General features: G+C 48.7%; 1 protein-coding gene across 1 annotated transcript; it reads right to left on the bottom strand.

Moving 5' to 3' along the window:
* Window positions 1–7,903: 7,903 nt before the first annotated feature.
* On the bottom strand, window positions 7,904–17,784 carry LOC144669541 (phosphomannomutase 1-like). Its single transcript, XM_078532020.1, has 3 exons — window positions 17,598–17,784; window positions 12,104–12,219; window positions 7,904–9,786 (listed from the first exon to the last, which is right to left on the bottom strand). Exons 1-3 carry the CDS (start codon window positions 17,722–17,724, stop codon window positions 9,679–9,681), a joined length of 351 nt encoding a protein of 116 aa, XP_078388146.1. The 5' UTR covers window positions 17,725–17,784; the 3' UTR covers window positions 7,904–9,678.
* Window positions 17,785–18,237: the final 453 nt, after the last annotated feature.

Below are 18,237 nucleotides of genomic sequence, written 5' to 3'. Positions count from 1 at the left end.
TGTCCTGGGAGTGTTTGATGGGGACAGTGTAGAGGGAGTTTTATTCTGTATCTAACCCTGTGCTGCAATTCTCCTGGGAGTGTTTGATGGGGACAGTGTAGAAGGAGCTTTACCATATATCTAACCCTATGCTGTACCTGTCCTGGGAGTGTTTGGTGGGGACAGTGTAGGGGGAATTTTATTCTGTATCTAACCCCGTGCTGTACCTGTCCTGGGAGTGTTTGATGGGGACAGTGTAGAGGGAGCTTTACTCTGTATCTAACTCGTGCTGTACCTGTCCTGAGAGTGTTTGATGGGGACAGTGTAGAGGGAGCTTTACTCTGTATCTAACTCATGCTGTACCTGCCCTGGGAGTGTTTGATGGGGACAGTGTAGAGGGAGCTTTACTCTGTATCTAACTCGTGCTGTACCTGCCCTGGGAGTATTTGATGGGGACAGTGTAGAAGGAGCTTTACCATGTATCTAACCCTATGCTGTACCTGTCCTGGGAGTGTTTGATGGGGACAGTGTAGAGGGATCTTTACTCTGTATCTAACCCGGTGCTGTACCTGTCCTGGGAGTGTTTGATGGGGGCAGTGTAGAGGGAGCTTTACTCTGTATCTAACCCCGTGCTGTACCTGTCCCGGGAGTGTTTGATGGGGACAGTGTAGAAGGAGCTTTACTCTGTATCTAATCCTAAACTGTACCTGTCCTGGGAGTGTTTGATGGGGACAGTGTAGAGGGAGCTTTACTCCGTATCTAATCCTGAGCCGTAGCTCCTCTCAGTGTATTAATTTGATGGGACAGTGGGAGCTTTAATCTGTACCTAACCATGTTATACTTGATCAGAAGCAGTGTGTCTGATTTGGGAATGTGCTCCATGTTTTAGCACCAATATCCTTTCCTTTTTGAGCCTAAAGATGAATTTAAAGAAGAATCTTCTAGAAGTCCACTTCTGCGAGCAGACTTAACCTGTCGAACTCAGTGACCATTTCCTGAATACAGGAAGTGAGTCTCCCTGGACTGTACTCTGTCATTTCGTGTACACATTATCTGATTCTGAATGTTTGAATTAGAAACTTTCCATTTTTCTCGATTGTATTGCCGTATCGAATTAGTCTGTGTTGTGAATTGTCTTTGAGGTGTTGGAATTTGTGTCTAATCTTGTGAGTGAGTCACCAGGGAAACTGTTACAGAGATTGGGAGGCTTGCTTGACTGTCTGGAGGAGCCTTGATGTGGATGGAGAGGTTTGTTCGATGTCCTTTTACTTCACGTGCTGATTGCTTGAAGTGCCCTATGATCCCCCAGCACCCACAGCCTGAGGAAGGCACCAATCATTCCCGCTGGTCAGATTGATGACCGCTCAGGTGGGAACTTGCTTTGGACTCTGAGCAGGGTCGCCAGCTCCGATTGGGCGTATTCCTGGAGGTTTCATCATGTGACCTCACCAAGCCGACCCTCCCCCCACACTCCTGTCATTGGCCCATCCAGGGTGCCCGGCCAACGGGAAAGGGAGTGTTATCTTTTCACCCCCACCTCCCCCCCCCGCCCCCATCTCAAACACTTCCATGGCTAACAACCGAAAAACACATTTTTTTAAAATTCCTCCTCCAATTTTTCACCTGGGTGTTGCAGCAGTGACCTGGAGATGAACCCCCAACTCCCGAGGAATCCAGGCCAATCCTGGACAGTTGGCCACTCGACCTCTGACCTGCTGGTAATGGCAGACCTGAGACACGGGTTCCACTGTTTAAAGGAGCCTGCTTAAAGCTTTAGTTAGTGGGGAAATGCTGAGTAATGGAAAAGATTAAATGACGGTGCGGAACAGTGTATCGTAGCAACAGCGTGAGACGACATGAGGGAGATGGGGTGGTTACTGGGGCAGGTCTCAGGCTGCCTGAAACTTTCAGGAGTATTGTGTTACAATTCAAGCCACATGCCCTGGGGCCTCAGTGAGTTTAGGAAATAGAAAATCTTCGTAAAGAGAAGAGAACGGGTTCAATCCCTGATCTGTGTGTTGTGTTAACTGAGCGACAGGGTCGAAGGAAGGAAAAGGTAGTGTCGTGACTAAATCATGAGGTTTGTAACCCTGAGGCCAGAACCAATGATCTGGAGACCTGAGAGATCCCACCCTGGTAGTTGGGACGTTTAAATTTAATTCAGTAAACCTGGGATAAGAAGCTATCAGTACTGGTGATAATGAAGTTACTGGACTGTCGTAAAAACCCATCGGGTTCACTAATGTCCTTTAGGGAAGGAAATCTGCCGTCCTTACCCGGTCTGGCCTACATGTGACTCCAGGCCCACAGCCATGCCATGGTGGCAGCTTTCTGTCTGGTGGTGAACTCAGTGTTCAGCATCTCCTGCTGTGGCCCAGGAGCCCCGCTCTGCCATGGCAGTCTCCTCCGCATTTGTTTCCGAGGAAGACAATGGGCTGGGAAGGCGCCCGATTCACTGGCCTCTGTTTTCTCGGTGCTCTCTTCTCAGCCAGCTGAGTTTTTTTTGTTCCTGCTCGCCTCTTCCAATGTCCTTCCAAACTGTCATCCTCCAGAGGTCACGGCCATCAGTGACTGTCTCCCCGTTGTCAGTGTCAATGTCCACCATCTTCATATCTCACTTACAATTGTCCTTGTGGAGGTGTGGACATGCAGCAGGTTGTGACCCAATGTGGTTGACCCTTAACTGCCCTCTGAAATGGCCGTGCAAGCCACTCAGTTATATTGAAGAAAGTGGCTCCTTCTCAAGGGTAAGAAATGCTGGTCTTGACAGCAAGAGCCACATCTCGTGAATGAATTTAAATAAAACCTGCTGGGGGTCCCCACACCTAGTTCCACTATCCAATGACCTCCCCTCCCACCCCTCGGATGAGGATCAGGTTGGGTCTGTTTGTGATACTGTCTCTCGGTGATGAATAATAACGACATTGGTGGGGAGGTAGTTGGCAGCAACTGGTTTCCATGGACCGTGCCCACTGGGGAGGGGATTGAGAGGGTGGGGGGTTAGTTGCAGAGAAAATCATGTTTGAATTCAGAGGGGGCTGACCTTTGACCCTGAATTAACCCTTTCATCAGCTGTGGGCCAATCATTCTCATTCCAAAGCGCTGTTTATTGCTATCTCCCCTGCCCTCCATTTCCACTTTTGCGATTAAGATCTAGTCACTTGTTATGATGTCAAACTGGGCTAATCTGCATTGTGAATATCCACTGTTAATGCCGAACGGACACTGGAATTGGGAATAATGGGAAGCAATAATGGATGAGTGGATAGTTTCCTTGGGAGTAACTATCAATAAAATGCAATAATACCCACCACGAGTGCTCTGTCCATTCATTCTACACGAAACCTCACTCCTCTCCATGGAGACAAAGCGTGTTCTGCTGGTCTGGCGGATTGGTCAAGCTGAGATGACCCTTGACCGGCTGACGATAGTGAAGCACCCACTGCTGGCAAAATAGGTAAGTACACAGTCTGGTCTGGCAATACACAAGATTCAGAATGACCCAGGTTTCAATCCCTGAGTTAGCCGATTCACTAGTGAGAGCCGCCATAGTGAATAGCCCACAACCAATGAAGTGTGTTCCTTGAGTTAGTGACAGTGAAATTGATTGTTAATCCCTCCCCCTGCTCAATGCTGGCCAAGGGGCCAAATGGCCTACTTCTGCTCCTCTTTCGTATGTTTGTAAGTGTGTGCACGTGTGGTGTGGTGTGTTAGTGCCAGCAGTGGCTCAGTGAGTGGCATTTCACTGCCCTGGAGTCTAAGTCCCACTCCAGAGACCTGTGCACAAAATCCAGGCTGACACTCCTAGTGAAGTACAGAGGGAGTGCTGCACTGTCAGTGGTGTCATCTTTCAGACACATCAAGCCCTGCCTGCCCTCTCAGCTAAATGTAAATGATCCTGTGGTACTATTGAAGGAAGAGTAGGAGAGCTCTCACTGGTGTCCTGCCTGATACTTACCTCTCAACTCATACCTATAAACAGATTGTCTGGTCATGACCACAATGTTATTTATGGGAGCTTGCTGTGCAAAAAAAGGTTGCCATGTTTTCTATACTGGAACAGAGGACTTCATTGGCTGTAAAGCACTTTGGGATATCCTGAAGTTTGAAAGGTGCTACATAAATGCGAGATGTGGTTGATTAGACATGGGTGTGAGACCCATCATGGTTAACCAGCTCACTGACACACAGTCTAAGCTCGCACTTGTGGCTGAGGTGCCAGGGGCCTGCACATGGCTGGTACCCAACAAGTGTGGGCACTGACAGGATAGGAGAGGGGGAAGAAACAAGTCACTCTCAGGCAGCAATGCACACATTATCACTAACTTTGAGGGCGGGTTTCTTTACCCATGAAGTGATACTGAGATTTAATTTTCCAATGTGACATAAATACCTAATGAACAATACTTTTCATCCTGGCCCCTGACTAACAATAACAGAAATAATACATATAACTGTACACATTGTCCAGAGCCATGACAGTGCTTAGGTTAATGCCTGGTGTTCATGGTAAAGAAGGACAGGCTGAGGAACAGTATAAGGCAATGACTAAGGACGAGTTACTTTTTCCCTGGTGATATCAGTCTGTAATAAAGCAATAAATAGTCCCTTTCACCCACCACTCCCACATTCACAAATATATACACAAACCTTCTCAAGGTCAAGTAGGGATGAGCAACAAGTGCTGGCTTGGCCAATGAGACTCTCATCCCATGGAAAGAATAAAAAAATTCCACCCACATATATACATATTATTATTGGCTGTCCCTCGGTAACGAGGATGATTGTCTCCCATGAGTCCGAAGATGGCTGATGAGGGCGGTTTGGGATCTGCCGGCTTTATGGCATGCAGGAATTTATTATCATGCCAGATGTCCGGTTGTGTATAATCAGCTCGGGTCCTGACATGTTCTTTTTGCCGCTTTGGCTTTTCCTTTCCATTTTGTCATCGTTGGCTCTCAAAACACTGGGATCCTTTGGTAACTGAAACAGCCAGGACATAGGGAGCCCCATTGACACAGCCAGGACATAGGGAGCCCCACTGACACAGCCAGGACATAGGGAGCCCCACTGGAACAGCCAGGACATAGGGAGTCTCACTGAAACAGCCAGGACATAGGGAGCCCCACTGACACAGCCAGGACATAGGGAGCCCCACTGACACAGCCAGGACATAGGGAGTCTCACTGACACAGCCAGGACATAGGGAGCCCCACTGACACAGCCAGGACATAGGGAGTCTCACTGACACAGCCAGGACATAGGGAGTCTCACTGACACAGCCAGGACATAGGGAGTCCCACTGACACAGCCAGGACATAGGGAGTCTCACTGACACAGCCAGGACATAGGGAGTCTCACTGACACAGCCAGGACATAGGGAGTCTCACTGACACAACCAGGACATAGGGAGTCTCACTGACACAACCAGGACATAGGGAGCCCCACTGAAACAGCCAGGACATAGGGAGTCCCACTGACACAGCCAGGACATAGGGAGCCCCACTGACACAGCCAGGACATAGGGAGTCCCACTGACACAGCCAGGACATAGGGAGTCCCACTGACACAGCCAGGACATAGAGAGTCCCACTGACACAGCCAGGACATAGGGAGTCTCACTGACACAGCCAGGACATAGGGAGTCTCACTGACACAGCCAGGACATAGGGAGTCCCACTGACACAACCAGGACATAGGGAGTCCCACTGACACAGCCAGGACATAGGGAGCCCCACTGACACAACCAGGACATAGGGAGTCCCACTGGCACAACCAGGACATAGGGAGTCCCACTGACACAGCCAGGACATAGGGAGCCCCACTGACACAGCCAGGACATAGGGAGCCCCACTGACACAGCCAGGACATAGGGAGCCCCACTGACACAGCCAGGACATAGGGAGTCTCACTGACACAACCAGGACATAGGGAGTCCCACTGACACAGCCAGGACATAGGGAGCCCCACTGGAATTTACCCTGTTTCAATCGACCCTTTCTTACTCATTGCCCAGTTCCACAGCAAGGGCAAGTACATTGGATTTGTAACCCCATATGTACATGGACAGACAGACACGCACACACACACACACACACACACAAACACAGACACATTTCCACACCCACAGACACAAACACACTCACAGTTAAAAATCAAATGAGTGACCACAACATAAGCAGGTCATTGTCATGGTATCTATTTCTATGTTCTGGTTACCATGGTGAGTTGTGCCTTCTGGAATGTTCTCTCCCCTCTCCCCCTGCATTCCCCCCCGCAACTCCCATGGATAGCTTTGGCAGTGTAAGACCATGTGATTTATATGCTAGAATTCATTAAAATTCAAATTTAATTGAGTCCACGGGAGACTAATTGCCATTTTTCTGCCAGCTGGTATGGGCTGTGTGCTGTATAAAAAGGTCGCGGAGAAAGCTTCCTCCTCTGTCTTCACTGAGGCTCTATCTTTCATTTGGCAGCATGGATAATTTAACACTGCCGCATTGAAGGGACTTCGGTCTGCTGCTGTTGTATTTTGTCTGAGAAAGTGAGATTCCCTTTCAATGTCGACCCCAAATTTCCCATCTTGGCTCAGTGGGCAAGTGGATGGAACCACAGGGCCCAGGGAGAGACCGGGCTCTATGTCCAGGGTCAAAGCATCCCCCGCTTGATAGGCACCCCATCCACAAACATTCACTCCCTCCACCACCGACGCACAGTGGCAGCAGTGTGTGTACCACCTACCAGGTGCACTGCAGCAACTCACCAAGCCTCCTTCGACAGCACCTTCCAAACCCACAGTCTGATAAAAAAAGAAACTCTGAGTCTAATAACCCAGCCCCTCCCCCAACAAAACTCCCAGGTCCAATAAAAAAACACAGGCCCAATAATAATAAATGTATCTTTGCCTGTGAGCACTTGTGTATATGGTACTCAGGTCAATGAAGTCTTAAGGTTTGAAACCTGAACAGCCGGCCGGGCTGCCTTGAGCTGGTATCCCTGAGGAGGACCGGACTAGTCCGGATCTGTTGCCAGCTGACACATTTGCAGCAGGCGCCCTCAAGCAATAACAACAACTTGCATTTATATAGCGCCTTTAACATAGTAAAAAGTGTCCCAATGTGCTCCAGAGGAACGTGATCAAGCATTATCTTATACCGTGGCACACGAGGAGATGTTTCACCAGGCTAAAGGCTTGGTCAAAGACGTAGGTCTGGATCTGGACTGTCTTAAAGGAGGCGAGGGCAGTATAAAGGAGGAGAGGTTAGAGACGGAATTCCAGAGTCTAGGGCCCCACCAGCTGAAGGTATGGCCACCAATGGTGAGGCGATTAAAATTGGGGTTGCTCAGGAGACGAGGGTATTGGAGGAGCGCAGATATCTCAGAGGGTTGTAGGGTTGGAGGAGATTACAGAGTTGGGGAGGTGGAAGGGCCGTGGAGGGACCCGAAAATAAGGATGAGAATTTTTAAACAGACTGGGAGCCGGTTTGGTTCAGCGGGTGCTGGAGACTATCCTAACCAAGCACCCAACTTTACCTCAGAACCACAGCAGCCCCTGGGCATCAGATCAAAACTGGCTCCAAAACACACCAGCTGCATATCTTCAGCCTTGTCTCCGTGATTATTCAGTATCTCACCTCCACCCCACCCTAACAGCTCAGCAACTTGGGAATAGTGAATGACTTCCCGGTTAGCTGTCTATAGGTGCAGGCAGAATATTTCAATATTAAATAAAAATCAAATGGCTCGATGTACAATTCGACAATCCTCTCCGCTCCTTAACTCCTTAATCTCCTGGTTTGTCCAGGAATTGTGGAATTTGTGGATTAATCTCCTGGGCCCTGCAGTAAGCAATGCACGGGAGCAAATAAAGAACTGAGGCTTTGAAAGAAATTGAGACTTTTTTTTCGTGCAATACATTAATAAATTATTTTTAAAAACTTATTATTTTATTTTTAAATATAAAAATATTGGAGAGGGGAAAATGACTGTTTGAGTTCATGTGATGAATATGCCCAGTCAGAGTTGGAGAGCCCCTACCTTTAACACCGTCCCCATCCTGTGACACCAGCCTTAAAATCTCACAAGACCATCAGGAGAAGTCTCCATTTTCGGCTGTATCCCTGTCGCATTTTGACTGAATATCAAAACTGTGCACTTTTGGTAACTGCAGAGATTCTTCCAGAACCACTCCCACACACCCAGACAGAAGAGACAAATCATAACAATTAGGAGCAGGAGTAGGCCATTCGGCCCCTCGAGCCTGCCTTGCCATGCAATAAGATCATGGCTGATCTGATGTGGCCTTAACTCCACTTTCCTGTCTGCCCCCCATAACCCTTGACTCCCTTGTCGATCAAAAAATCTGTCTAACTCAGCCTTGAATATATTCAATGACCCAGCCTCCACTGCTCGCCGGAGAAGAGAAATCCAAAGGTTAGCGACTCTCTGAAAGAAAAAAAAATTCCTCCTTATCTCTGTCTTAAATGAAAGACTCCCTACCTTCAAACTGTGCCCCCTTGTTCTAGATTCCCCCTCGAAGGGAAACATCCCCTCAGAATCGGATATGTTTCAGTAAGATCACCTCTCAAACTCCAATGCGTATAGTCCCAACCTGCTCAATCTTTCCTCATAAGACAACCCCTTCATCCTAGGAATCAGCCCAGTGAACCTTCCCTGAACTGCTTCCAATGCAAGTATATCCTTCCTTAAATAAGGGGACCAAAACTGTACACAGTACTCTCGGTGTGGTCTCACCAATGTCCTGTACAGTGTAGCAAAGCCTCCCTACTTTTATACTCCAGCCCCGCTGCAGTAAAGGCCAACATTCCATTTGTCTTCCTCATTACTCGTTGCATATTGGCCTTTTGTGAGTCACAAGGTACAAAGACAAAGCTTGCAGTCCACCTCTCACTGTGGCCTTCCCACTTCTCCATCTCAAACTTCCTCAACTTTCTCCACTGTGTTGACTCTGCTACCCTCACCATTCCTCCCACCCTCCCTGCCCTGCTCCTTGTAAACAACAAAATAGTCTTCCTCCTCCCTCATCTCAGTGTCAGGTTTCAAATCACTCTCTCCCAAGGACTTCAAACTGTGGGAGTCCTCACCCTCAGGATCTCATAATTCCCACAATCTTCACAATTTAAAAAACCCTAGTCTGCCAGTGGCTAACCATCACCGCACAATTTACCTCGGGCAGTTTCCTGATTCTGTAATTCAGCTTATTTCTCAACACTGCATAGATTGTGCAAAGATCTTGCATAGGGCTTGCACATCCAGTGCTTTGCTTGCCATTGTTACAATCTTTTGATGCTCTCCCAACAACACACACCATTGTAAATGACGATGTCAACACTTCCCCTCCATTGGGCAGTGTCAACTGTCACAATGCCAACCTCTGGCTACTAGGTAGCTCTGTGGAGCAGGCTTCTGAAATCTCTCTCCCAACTCGGGTGCCACCTTGTACACATGCAAAATAAAACATACATCCGACCACAGGCAACTAAAAAAATAATTTTGGTCACACAGATATGGAGTTGTATCAATGATGTCACTTAACGATATCCCACAGTTCAGTGCGGTTGACGTGACTCAGCTATTTGTCCATTGTGGGAAACGAGAACCCACTTTTCCATCTACCTCTCCGTGACGTCCAAACAATCCTTGGATCGAGACCCGGGAGCAATTGGATGTGTCTGCGGTTCAATCGTGCAGGAAGAGCTCTTTGCATATCCTGACCGTGTCCTCCGGGAACAGCACGGTGTGTCCAATTGTCCTGGGATCATGGAAAATCTCGTGATCGTTCCCACCCTGTGTGGATAACACAAAGCCCAGTCAGTCTTTCTTTCACCACCACCGCCCCCCCACCTCGTTCTCAATCCTCCCCCTGGGAGCTGCTGGTTCTCACAGGAGTGCCACTCCATGGGGATGGGGTGGGGTATCACACTCAATCTTTGTGTGTGTGTTTAGTCAATGGTGGGGGGGCATTGTGGCCTAATCCCGTCTTCGCTTGATATCGCCTTGTACACCCACCGGTCACTGGGTGGTAATTAGATGGGACAAAAACCGAGTCTCATTTAGCTTCTCACAATCACAGGCTCTCTTCAACTTCCTTACCCCAGCAAACAGCGCACTTGGACCGGAGGCAGTTCAGAGAAGGTTCACTTGGCTGATTCCTGGGATGAAGGGGTTGTCTTATGGAAAGGTTGAGCAGGTTGGGCCTTTACTCATTGGAGTTTAGAAGAATGAGAGGTGACCTTATTAAAACATATCAGATTCTGAGGGGGTTTGACAGGGTAGATGCTGAGAGGATGTTTCCCCTCATGAGAACCGGGGGCTCAGTTTCAAAATAAGGGGTCACCCATTTAAGACAGGGATGAAGCGGAATTTCTTCTCTGAGGGTCATTAGTCTTTGGAATTCTCTCACCCAGTGAGCAGTGGAGGCTGGGTCATTGAATATATTCAAGGCTGAGTTAGGCAGGTTTTTGGATCGATAGGAGAGTCAAGGGTCACGGGGGAGCAGGCAGGGAGATGGAGTTGAGTCCAAGAGCCGATCAGCCATGATCTTATTGAATGGCAGAGTAGGCTCGAGGGGCTGAATGGCCTCCTGCATCTACGTCAAACGTCTACAGAGCAGAGTTCAAAGCTGGCACATTTCTGGGGAATGGGGTCTGGTTCTACACTGACCAACACATTGGAGTAGCCCTTTCAGTTTTATTCCTTGGTGACATGTTTTTTTTGCTGTTTGACAGGCTGTTATATTTTGGTGTGAGGGGTCAATGGCTAAGTCCAGGGTCTCCACAGTCAGCAGGAAATTCCCAAAATGGAGTTTGAAGAAGAGGGGCCAATGGGCCTGAGCCACTCCTGTGGGAGGGATGGTGGAGAGGGAGGAGGTAGCTCTGGAGAATCAAGCATGTTCGCAATGTGACAATGCTTCAGTTAGGTCCCATTTCTCATAAACAGCAAGGCTCAGGTGTTTCAGCTGAACATCTACACTGTGTCTGAACAACATACAGAAACACGTCCGTGTTTATCCTCCGAATGAGTCTCCGCCCACCCCTCTCCACTCACCCTATCTGAAAAACCTCCTGCCCCTTTCTCCCTCGCCTATTTATCCAGCTTCCCCTTAAATACATCGACCCAATTCACCTCAACACTCCATGTGGGAGCGGGACCCACATTCCCCCCAACTCTCTGGGTAAAGGCCTTTCTCCTGAATTCCCCATTGGATTTATCAGTGACCATCTTATATTTATGGCCCCTAGTTTCGGTCTCCGACCCCCCTACACACCTCCCTCCAAGGCCAGTGACTCCTCAAATGAAATCGCCAAATTATTGCAGAATTTTGGACAACCGGCCATTGGGTTAAATCTACAGCCAGAGAGAATAGGTTAATGTCAACAATGTCCAACCTGGTCATAAAGTCAGGTTCCAGCAGTCACTGTTGGCCTGACCAATCCTATGGTTAGCTCCTCATTCCCATTGCCCGCGTGGGCAATGCCTCTTACGTGGCTATTGAGCTTGGCACGGTGGTATCACAGTGTCACACTGTTCCATTGCTGCCATTGTGCTGCAGGGCAGACAGGTCTCCAACCACACACAGCCTCTTGAGCCCCGTGTCAAGGCCCCCAACCCCCTTGTCAATGGCCCTGACCCCTCATCAATGGCCTCAGGCCCCTCAACAACTGCCTTACCCCCTCGTCAATGGCCTCAACCCCCTCAACAACTGCCCGACCCCCTCGTCAACGGCCTCAACCCCCTCAACAACTGCCCGACCCCCTCGTCAATGGCCTCAACCCCCTCAACAACTGCCCCCTCATCAATGGCCCTGACACCCTCGTCATCACCCCTGACCCTCTCTACAACCCCCTGACCCCCTCATCATTGCCTCTGACCTCCTCAATAACTGCCCTACCCCCTCGTCATCACCCCTTGTCAACTTCCGGGCCTCCTCAACAACCCCATGGCCCCATTGTCAACGCCCCCGATCCCCTCATCGACCCCTCGTCAACCCCTCTGGCCTTCTCACCAACACCCCCAACATCCTGACAACCCCCGACCTACTCCGTCAACCCCCACCCCCTCAACGCCCAAGCCCTCCACCCCCTCCCCCCCGCCCACCCCTTACCGGCTCAGTCTCATTCCCAAAGAAATGAATGGTTTTAATTCCATCCTTTTCCAAGATATCCAGACAGTAGCGTTTGTCCCAGCCCTCAGGGAAGATGTCAAAACTGATCATTCCTCCTGTGAAAAGCAAGGTCACAGAGTCGTTACCTTTCTGGGAATAACAGAGGTTCTGACCCTAGATCCTGATAACCTTTCTCGCTCTGGGATGTCGAGGTCCTGTTTCCTGTGCTCCAAGTGATCTGCTCCGGTTTTTACACCACAGAAACAGGCCATTGATCCCGACTGATCGAGGTCAGTGTTTACCACGTCACACATGCCTCCTCCCATCCGACCACATCCACTCCCATCAATATATCCCTCTCTTCCTTCCTCCCTTGCGTACTTATCTATGTTCCCTGTGCTGCATCTATGCTATTCTCCTTAATGACTACATGGGGAGGAAAGTGCAATAGTGTGGAACTGGAATCAGATGACGGCTAGACTGGCCAGGGTGGCTAATCCTTTCCCTGAAGGACATTAGTGAACCAGATGAGTTCTTATTAATTTGGCTGCTTCATGGTCCATTTTCTCTTGGTGCCAGTCCACAAACAGCCGGATTTATTGAATTGATTTTTAAAACTTACCATGTCGAGGATCCGAACTTTCGCCCACTGAATTGCTGGCCCAGGGCTGTATTCATTATACTACCGTACCCACTATTCAACTTCCGAGGGCATCACCGCTAAGCATAACCATGTCCTTGCTCCACAAAGGAACGGGGCCATTCAGCCCCTCCAGACTGTTCCGCCATTCAATCAGGTCATTAAACCCCATCTACCCACCGTGGTTCAATTACCCCCTGATGTCCTTACCCAACAGGATGGCTCCTCGGCACATTCCCCGGGAAGTGGGTTATCTGCTGCTGCACCATTTCTTTTTCAAGCCGTTATGGTTTTTCTCCTCTTGTTGCCTTGGAGATGAAACTTCAGTGTCTGGAAACTCCAGGGCAATCCTGGAGGGTTGGCAACCCCAAACCGTCATTCACTCAAACTCCCTCCAGGACACTGTTTTTGTCTGTAGAGTGTGCCGAGGAGTGTTTATGTTTGTGTCTGGTAGGTTTAGTGTGTCTGTGCGTCTGTACCTGTGAGTGCGTTTGTGACTGTTTTATGTGTGTGAGAGAGAGAGAGTGAGTGTGTGTGTGTGTGTGTGTGTGTGCGTGCGCACCAGTGAGTGTATGTCTGTGGCCATGTGAATGTGTGAGTGTGTCTGTGAGTGAGTGCCTGTGTGAGAGCGTCTCTGTGTGTGTACGTGTCTGTGTGTGTAATTGTCTGTGAGAGAGTGTCTGTGTGTGTCTGTAGAGAGTGTCTTTATGTGTGTCTGCAAGTGATTGTCTTTGTGTGTGTCTGAGTGAGTATCTGTGTGAGAATGTCTTTGCGTATGTGCCTGTGTGTGTGTCCGTGTCTGTGTCTGTGAGTGAACATATGTGTGAGAGTGTCTCTGTGTGTGCCTATGAGTGAGTCTGTGTGAGAGTGTCCCTGTGTGTGTGTGTGTCTGTGAGTGAGTGTTTCTGTGAAAGAGTCTCTGTGTTTGCCTGTATCTGTGCCTGTGGAGAGTGAATTTGTGTATGTCTGTGATGTGTAGTGGAGAGTGTCTTTGTGCGTGTCTGTGTGTAATTGTCTGTGAGAGAGTGTCTGTCTGTGTGTCTATGGAGAGTGTATTTGTGTGTGAGTGTCTCTGTGTGCGTTTGTGAGTGATTGTCTTTGTGTGAGTGTCCTTGTGTGTGTCTGTGAGTGAGTGTCTGTGTGAGAGTGTCTTTCTGTGTGTACGTGCCTGTGTAAGGGGTGTCTGTGTGTGTGTCTGTGATGTGTTGGTGGAAAGTCTCTTTGTGCATGTAAGTGTCTGTGTGACAGTGTCTTTGTTTGTGTCTGTGAGTGATTGCCTTTGTGTGTGAGAATCGTTGTGTCTGTGAGTTTGTCTGTGTGTGTCTGTGTATGTGTCTGTGGAGGGTGTCTGTCTGTGTGTGTGTGTGTCTGTGGAGAATGTCGCTGTGTGCCTGTGTGTGTGTCTTTTGAGGGTATCTGTGTCTGTGTTTCTGAAGATTTTGTGTGTGTGTGTGTGTCTGTGGAGAGTGTCTTTGTATGTGTCTGGGAGTGAGTGCTCATGTGACAGTGTCTGTATGTGTGTCTGTGTGAGTGTCTATGGAGAGTGTCTGTGGAGAGTGTCTGTGGAGAGCATCTCTGTGTGTGCCTGTGGAGAGCATCTCTGTGTGTGCCTGTGTGAGTGTCTGTGGAGAGTGTCTGTGTGACAGTGGAGATTTTCTTTGTGTATGTCTGTGAGTTGGTGTGTGTGTGTGCGCACGTGCATGTGTTGTGTGTGTGTGCATGTCTGTGAGTGAGTGTGTGAGAGTGTCTTTGTGTGTGTCTGTGAGCGATTGTCTTTGTGTGAGAGTGTCTGTGTGTGTGTGTATGTGTGTGTCTGTGAGAGAGTGTATGTGTGTGTGTCCGTGTGTGTTTGTGGAGGGTGTCTGTGTGCATGTCTGTGAGTGAGTGTCTGTGTGAGTGTCTCTGTGTGCGTCTGTGTGTGCATCTTTGTGTGTGTCTGTGTGTGTGTCTGTGGAGAGTGTCTGTGTGTGTCTGTGGGAGAGTGTTTGTGTGTCTGTCGAGAGTGTCTTTGTCTGTGTCTGTGGGAGAGTGTGTGTGTGTCTGTGGTGAGTGTCTTTATGTGTGTCTGTGGGAGAGTGTCTTTGTGTATTTGTGAGTGAGTGTTTGTGTGTGAGTCTGGATGAGAATGTCTCTACGTGTGTCTGTGAGTGAGTGCCTGTGAGAGTGTGTGTGTGAGTGTCTGTGTGAGAATGTCCCTGTGTGTCTGTGGAGAGTGTCTGTGTGTGTGTCTGTGGACAGTGTCGTTGTGTGTGTCTGTGAGTGAGTGCCTGTATCAGAGTGTCTTTGTATATGTGGGTGTGTGTGTGTGTGTGTGTCGACAGTATTTCTGTGTGCTTGTGCGATTGTCTGTGGTGAGCATCTTTGTGTGTGCCTGTGAATGAGTGCCTGTATGAGAGTGTCTGTTTGTGTCTGTGTGTGTGTGCCTGGGTGAGTATCTGTGGGAGTATCTGTGTGTGTGTGTCTGTGGAGTATGTCTGTGCAGTGTGTCTGTGTGCGTGTGTGTCTGTGTGTGTGTGTGTCTGTGGAGGGTGCCTTTGTGCGTGTCTGTGAGTGAGTGTCTGTGTGAGAGTTCTCTATGTGTGTCTGTGGAGAATGTCTTTGTGGGTGTCTATGAGGTGCCTGTGTGAGTGTCACTGTGTGTGTATGAGTGTGTGTCTCTGAGTTGAGTGTGTGTTTGTGTGTGTCTCTGAGTTGAGTGTGTGTGTATGAGTGTGTGTGTCTCTGAGTTGAGTGTGTGTGCATGAGTGTGTGTGTCTCTGAGTTGAGTGTGTGTATGAGTGTGTGTGTCTCTGAGTTGAGTGTGTGTGCATGAGTGTGTGTGTCTCTGAGTTGAGTGTGTGTGTATGAGTGTGTGTCTCTGAGTTGAGTGTGTGTGCATGAGTGTGTGTGTCTCTGAGTTGAGTGTGTGTATGAGTGTGTGTGTCTCTGAGTTGAGTGTGTGTTTGTTTGTGTGTGTGTCTCTGAGTTGAGTGTGTTTGTGTTTGTGTGTGTCTGAGTTGAGTGTGTGTTTGTTTGTGTGTGTGTCTCTGAGTTGAGTGTGTGTGTGTTTGTGTGTGTGTCTCTGAGTTGAGTGTGTGTGTGTTTGTGTGTGTGTCTCTGAGTTGAGTGTGTGTGTGTTTGTGTGTGTGTCTCTGAGTTGAGTGTGTGTGTTTGTGTGTGTGTCTCTGAGTTGAGTGTGTGTGTGTTTGTGTGTGTGTCTCTGAGTTGAGTGTGTGTTTGTGTGTGTGTCTCTGAGTTGAGTGCGTGTGTTTGTGTGTGTCTGAGTTGAGTGTGTGTTTGTGTGTGTGTCTCTGAGTTGAGTGTGTGTGTTTGTGTGTGTGTCTGAGTTGAGTGTGTGTGTGTGTCTCTGAGTTGAGTGTGTGTGTTTGTGTGTGTGTCTGAGTTGAGTGTGTGTATGAGTGTGTGTGTCTGAGTTGAGTGTGTCTGAGTTGAGTGTGTGTGTTTGTGTGTGTGTCTGAGTTGAGTATGTGTATGAGTGTGTGTGTCTGAGTTGAGTGTGTCTGAGTTGAGTGTGTGTTTGTGTGTGTGTCTCTGAGTTGAGTGTGTGTTTGTGTGTGTGTCTCTGAGTTGAGTGTGTGTGTGTTTGTGTGTGTGTCTCTGAGTTGAGTGTGTGTATGTTTGTGTGTGTCTGAGTTGAGTGTGTGTTTGTGTGTGTGTCTCTGAGTTGAGTGTGTGTGTGTGTTTGTGTGTCTCTGAGTTGAGTGTGTGTTTGTGTGTGTCCGAGTTGAGTGTGTGTGTGTGTGTCTCTGAGTTGAGTGTGTGTGTTTGTGTGTGTGTCTGAGTTGAGTGTGTGTATGAGTGTGTGTGTCTGAGTTGAGTGTGTCTGAGTTGAGTGTGTCTGAGTTGAGTGTGTGTGTCTCTGAGTTGAGTGTGTGTGTGTTTGTGTGTGTGTCTCTGAGTTGAGTGAGTGTGTCTGAGTTGAGTGTGTGTGTTTGTGTGTGTGTCTCTGAGTTGAGTGTGTGTGTCTCTGAGTTGAGTGTGTGTATGAGTGTGTGTCTCTGAGTTGAGTGTGTGTGTGTTTGTGTGTCTCTGAGTTGAGTGTGTGTGTCTGAGTTGAGTGTGTGTGTCTCTGAGTTGAGTGTGTGTTTGTGTGTGTGTCTCTGAGTTGAGTGTGTGTTTGAGTGTGTGTCTCTGAGTTGAGTGTGTGTGTGTTTGTGTGTGTGTCTCTGAGTTGAGTGTGTGTTTGAGTGTGTGTCTCTGAGTTGAGTGTGTGTGTGTTTGTGTGTGTATGTCTCTGAGTTGAGTGTGTGTGTCTGAGCTGAGTGTGTGTGTCTGAGCTGAGTGTGTGTGTCTGAGTTGAGTGTGTGTGTGTTTGAGTGTGTGTCTCTGAGTTGAGTGTGTGTTTGTGTGTCTCTGAGCTGAGTGTGTGTTTGTGTGTCTCTGAGCTGAGTGTGTGTGTGAGTATCTCTGAATGAATCTGGCTGTGTTTGCACTGTCTGATTGTTTTGTGTGCTGCTTACATTTTATTTCCAGGCAGTTGGTGCATTTGAAAATGAATGAACTTTGCTCTGTCAGGAACATAAACAAGCCTGGCACTGACCAATCACAGTCACCCTTTGGCTCAAACAGCTGAAAATGCCACCCCACTCGGACTGACGGCGGTCAGTTCCCAGGCCCTGCTGGACTCACTCCAAGGAGATTGCAGGCAATATTGGCCCAAGCTCGCTCTGGTTGGAGTTTAAGAGTGTCGCCTTGGTTACAGATTTACCCCAGGATCCCACTGGCCGTGTGAACACAAACTGCAAGAAACATTTCAGAACTTTGGGTCAAAGGGTAGCAATAAGGAAGAGGATAGAAGACAGGCTAAACACGTACAGTCTGAAGCGCACACACATAAACACATTGCTTACTTGCCTCTGGTACACTTCACCCCTCTGTCAGCAAACTCCCTCTGTAAAGCCGCAACAAACCTCTCCCTGATCTTTTCTTTCTGTGGCAAGAATGGGGGAAAAAGGTGAAACAAATTATCTCTCGTGTCCATTAGCGTCTGTTGTCACCCAGAGAAACAGGAACTACAAGACAGAGTGGGGACAGTCAGCCCATTGAGTTGGTGCTGAAAATGCTGGAGATTCGGCAGGTCAGGTCGGGTTAGAGAGCGAGGCAGAGTTATAAGATCCCAGGTCAATCACTTTTCATCAGAACTGATAAAAGTTAGAAGTTTTGAGCAAGAACAGAGGGTGGGGTAAAGAAGAGAGGGGAGCGAGATAGGAGGGCAGAGGGCAGGAAAGGCAGCATTGAACTCTCCCAGGCCAACTGAGGCGCTAATCACTCAAAACCAGCTCCGCTGGGTAGGACATGTCATTCGTATCCCTGACACCAGAGCCCTGAAGCAGCTGGAACTCGGAGATTCCCAGGAGGACAGCGGGAACGCTTTAGGGATGTCCTCAAGACATCTCTGAAGATGATGAAACAGCCTCACGCGAGTTCCTGGCTTATGACTGGCCAAAATAGAGGAGGCTTATTCGGGGAAGACGCCAAACACAGCGAGAGAGGC

This window comes from Cetorhinus maximus, chromosome 29, assembly GCF_964194155.1.
Source record: "Cetorhinus maximus chromosome 29, sCetMax3.hap1.1, whole genome shotgun sequence".
Classification (NCBI taxonomy): Eukaryota; Metazoa; Chordata; class Chondrichthyes; order Lamniformes; family Cetorhinidae; genus Cetorhinus; species Cetorhinus maximus.
The sequence above is the reverse complement of the archived record's forward strand: the minus strand, read 5'-3'. Positions and strand labels throughout refer to the sequence as shown.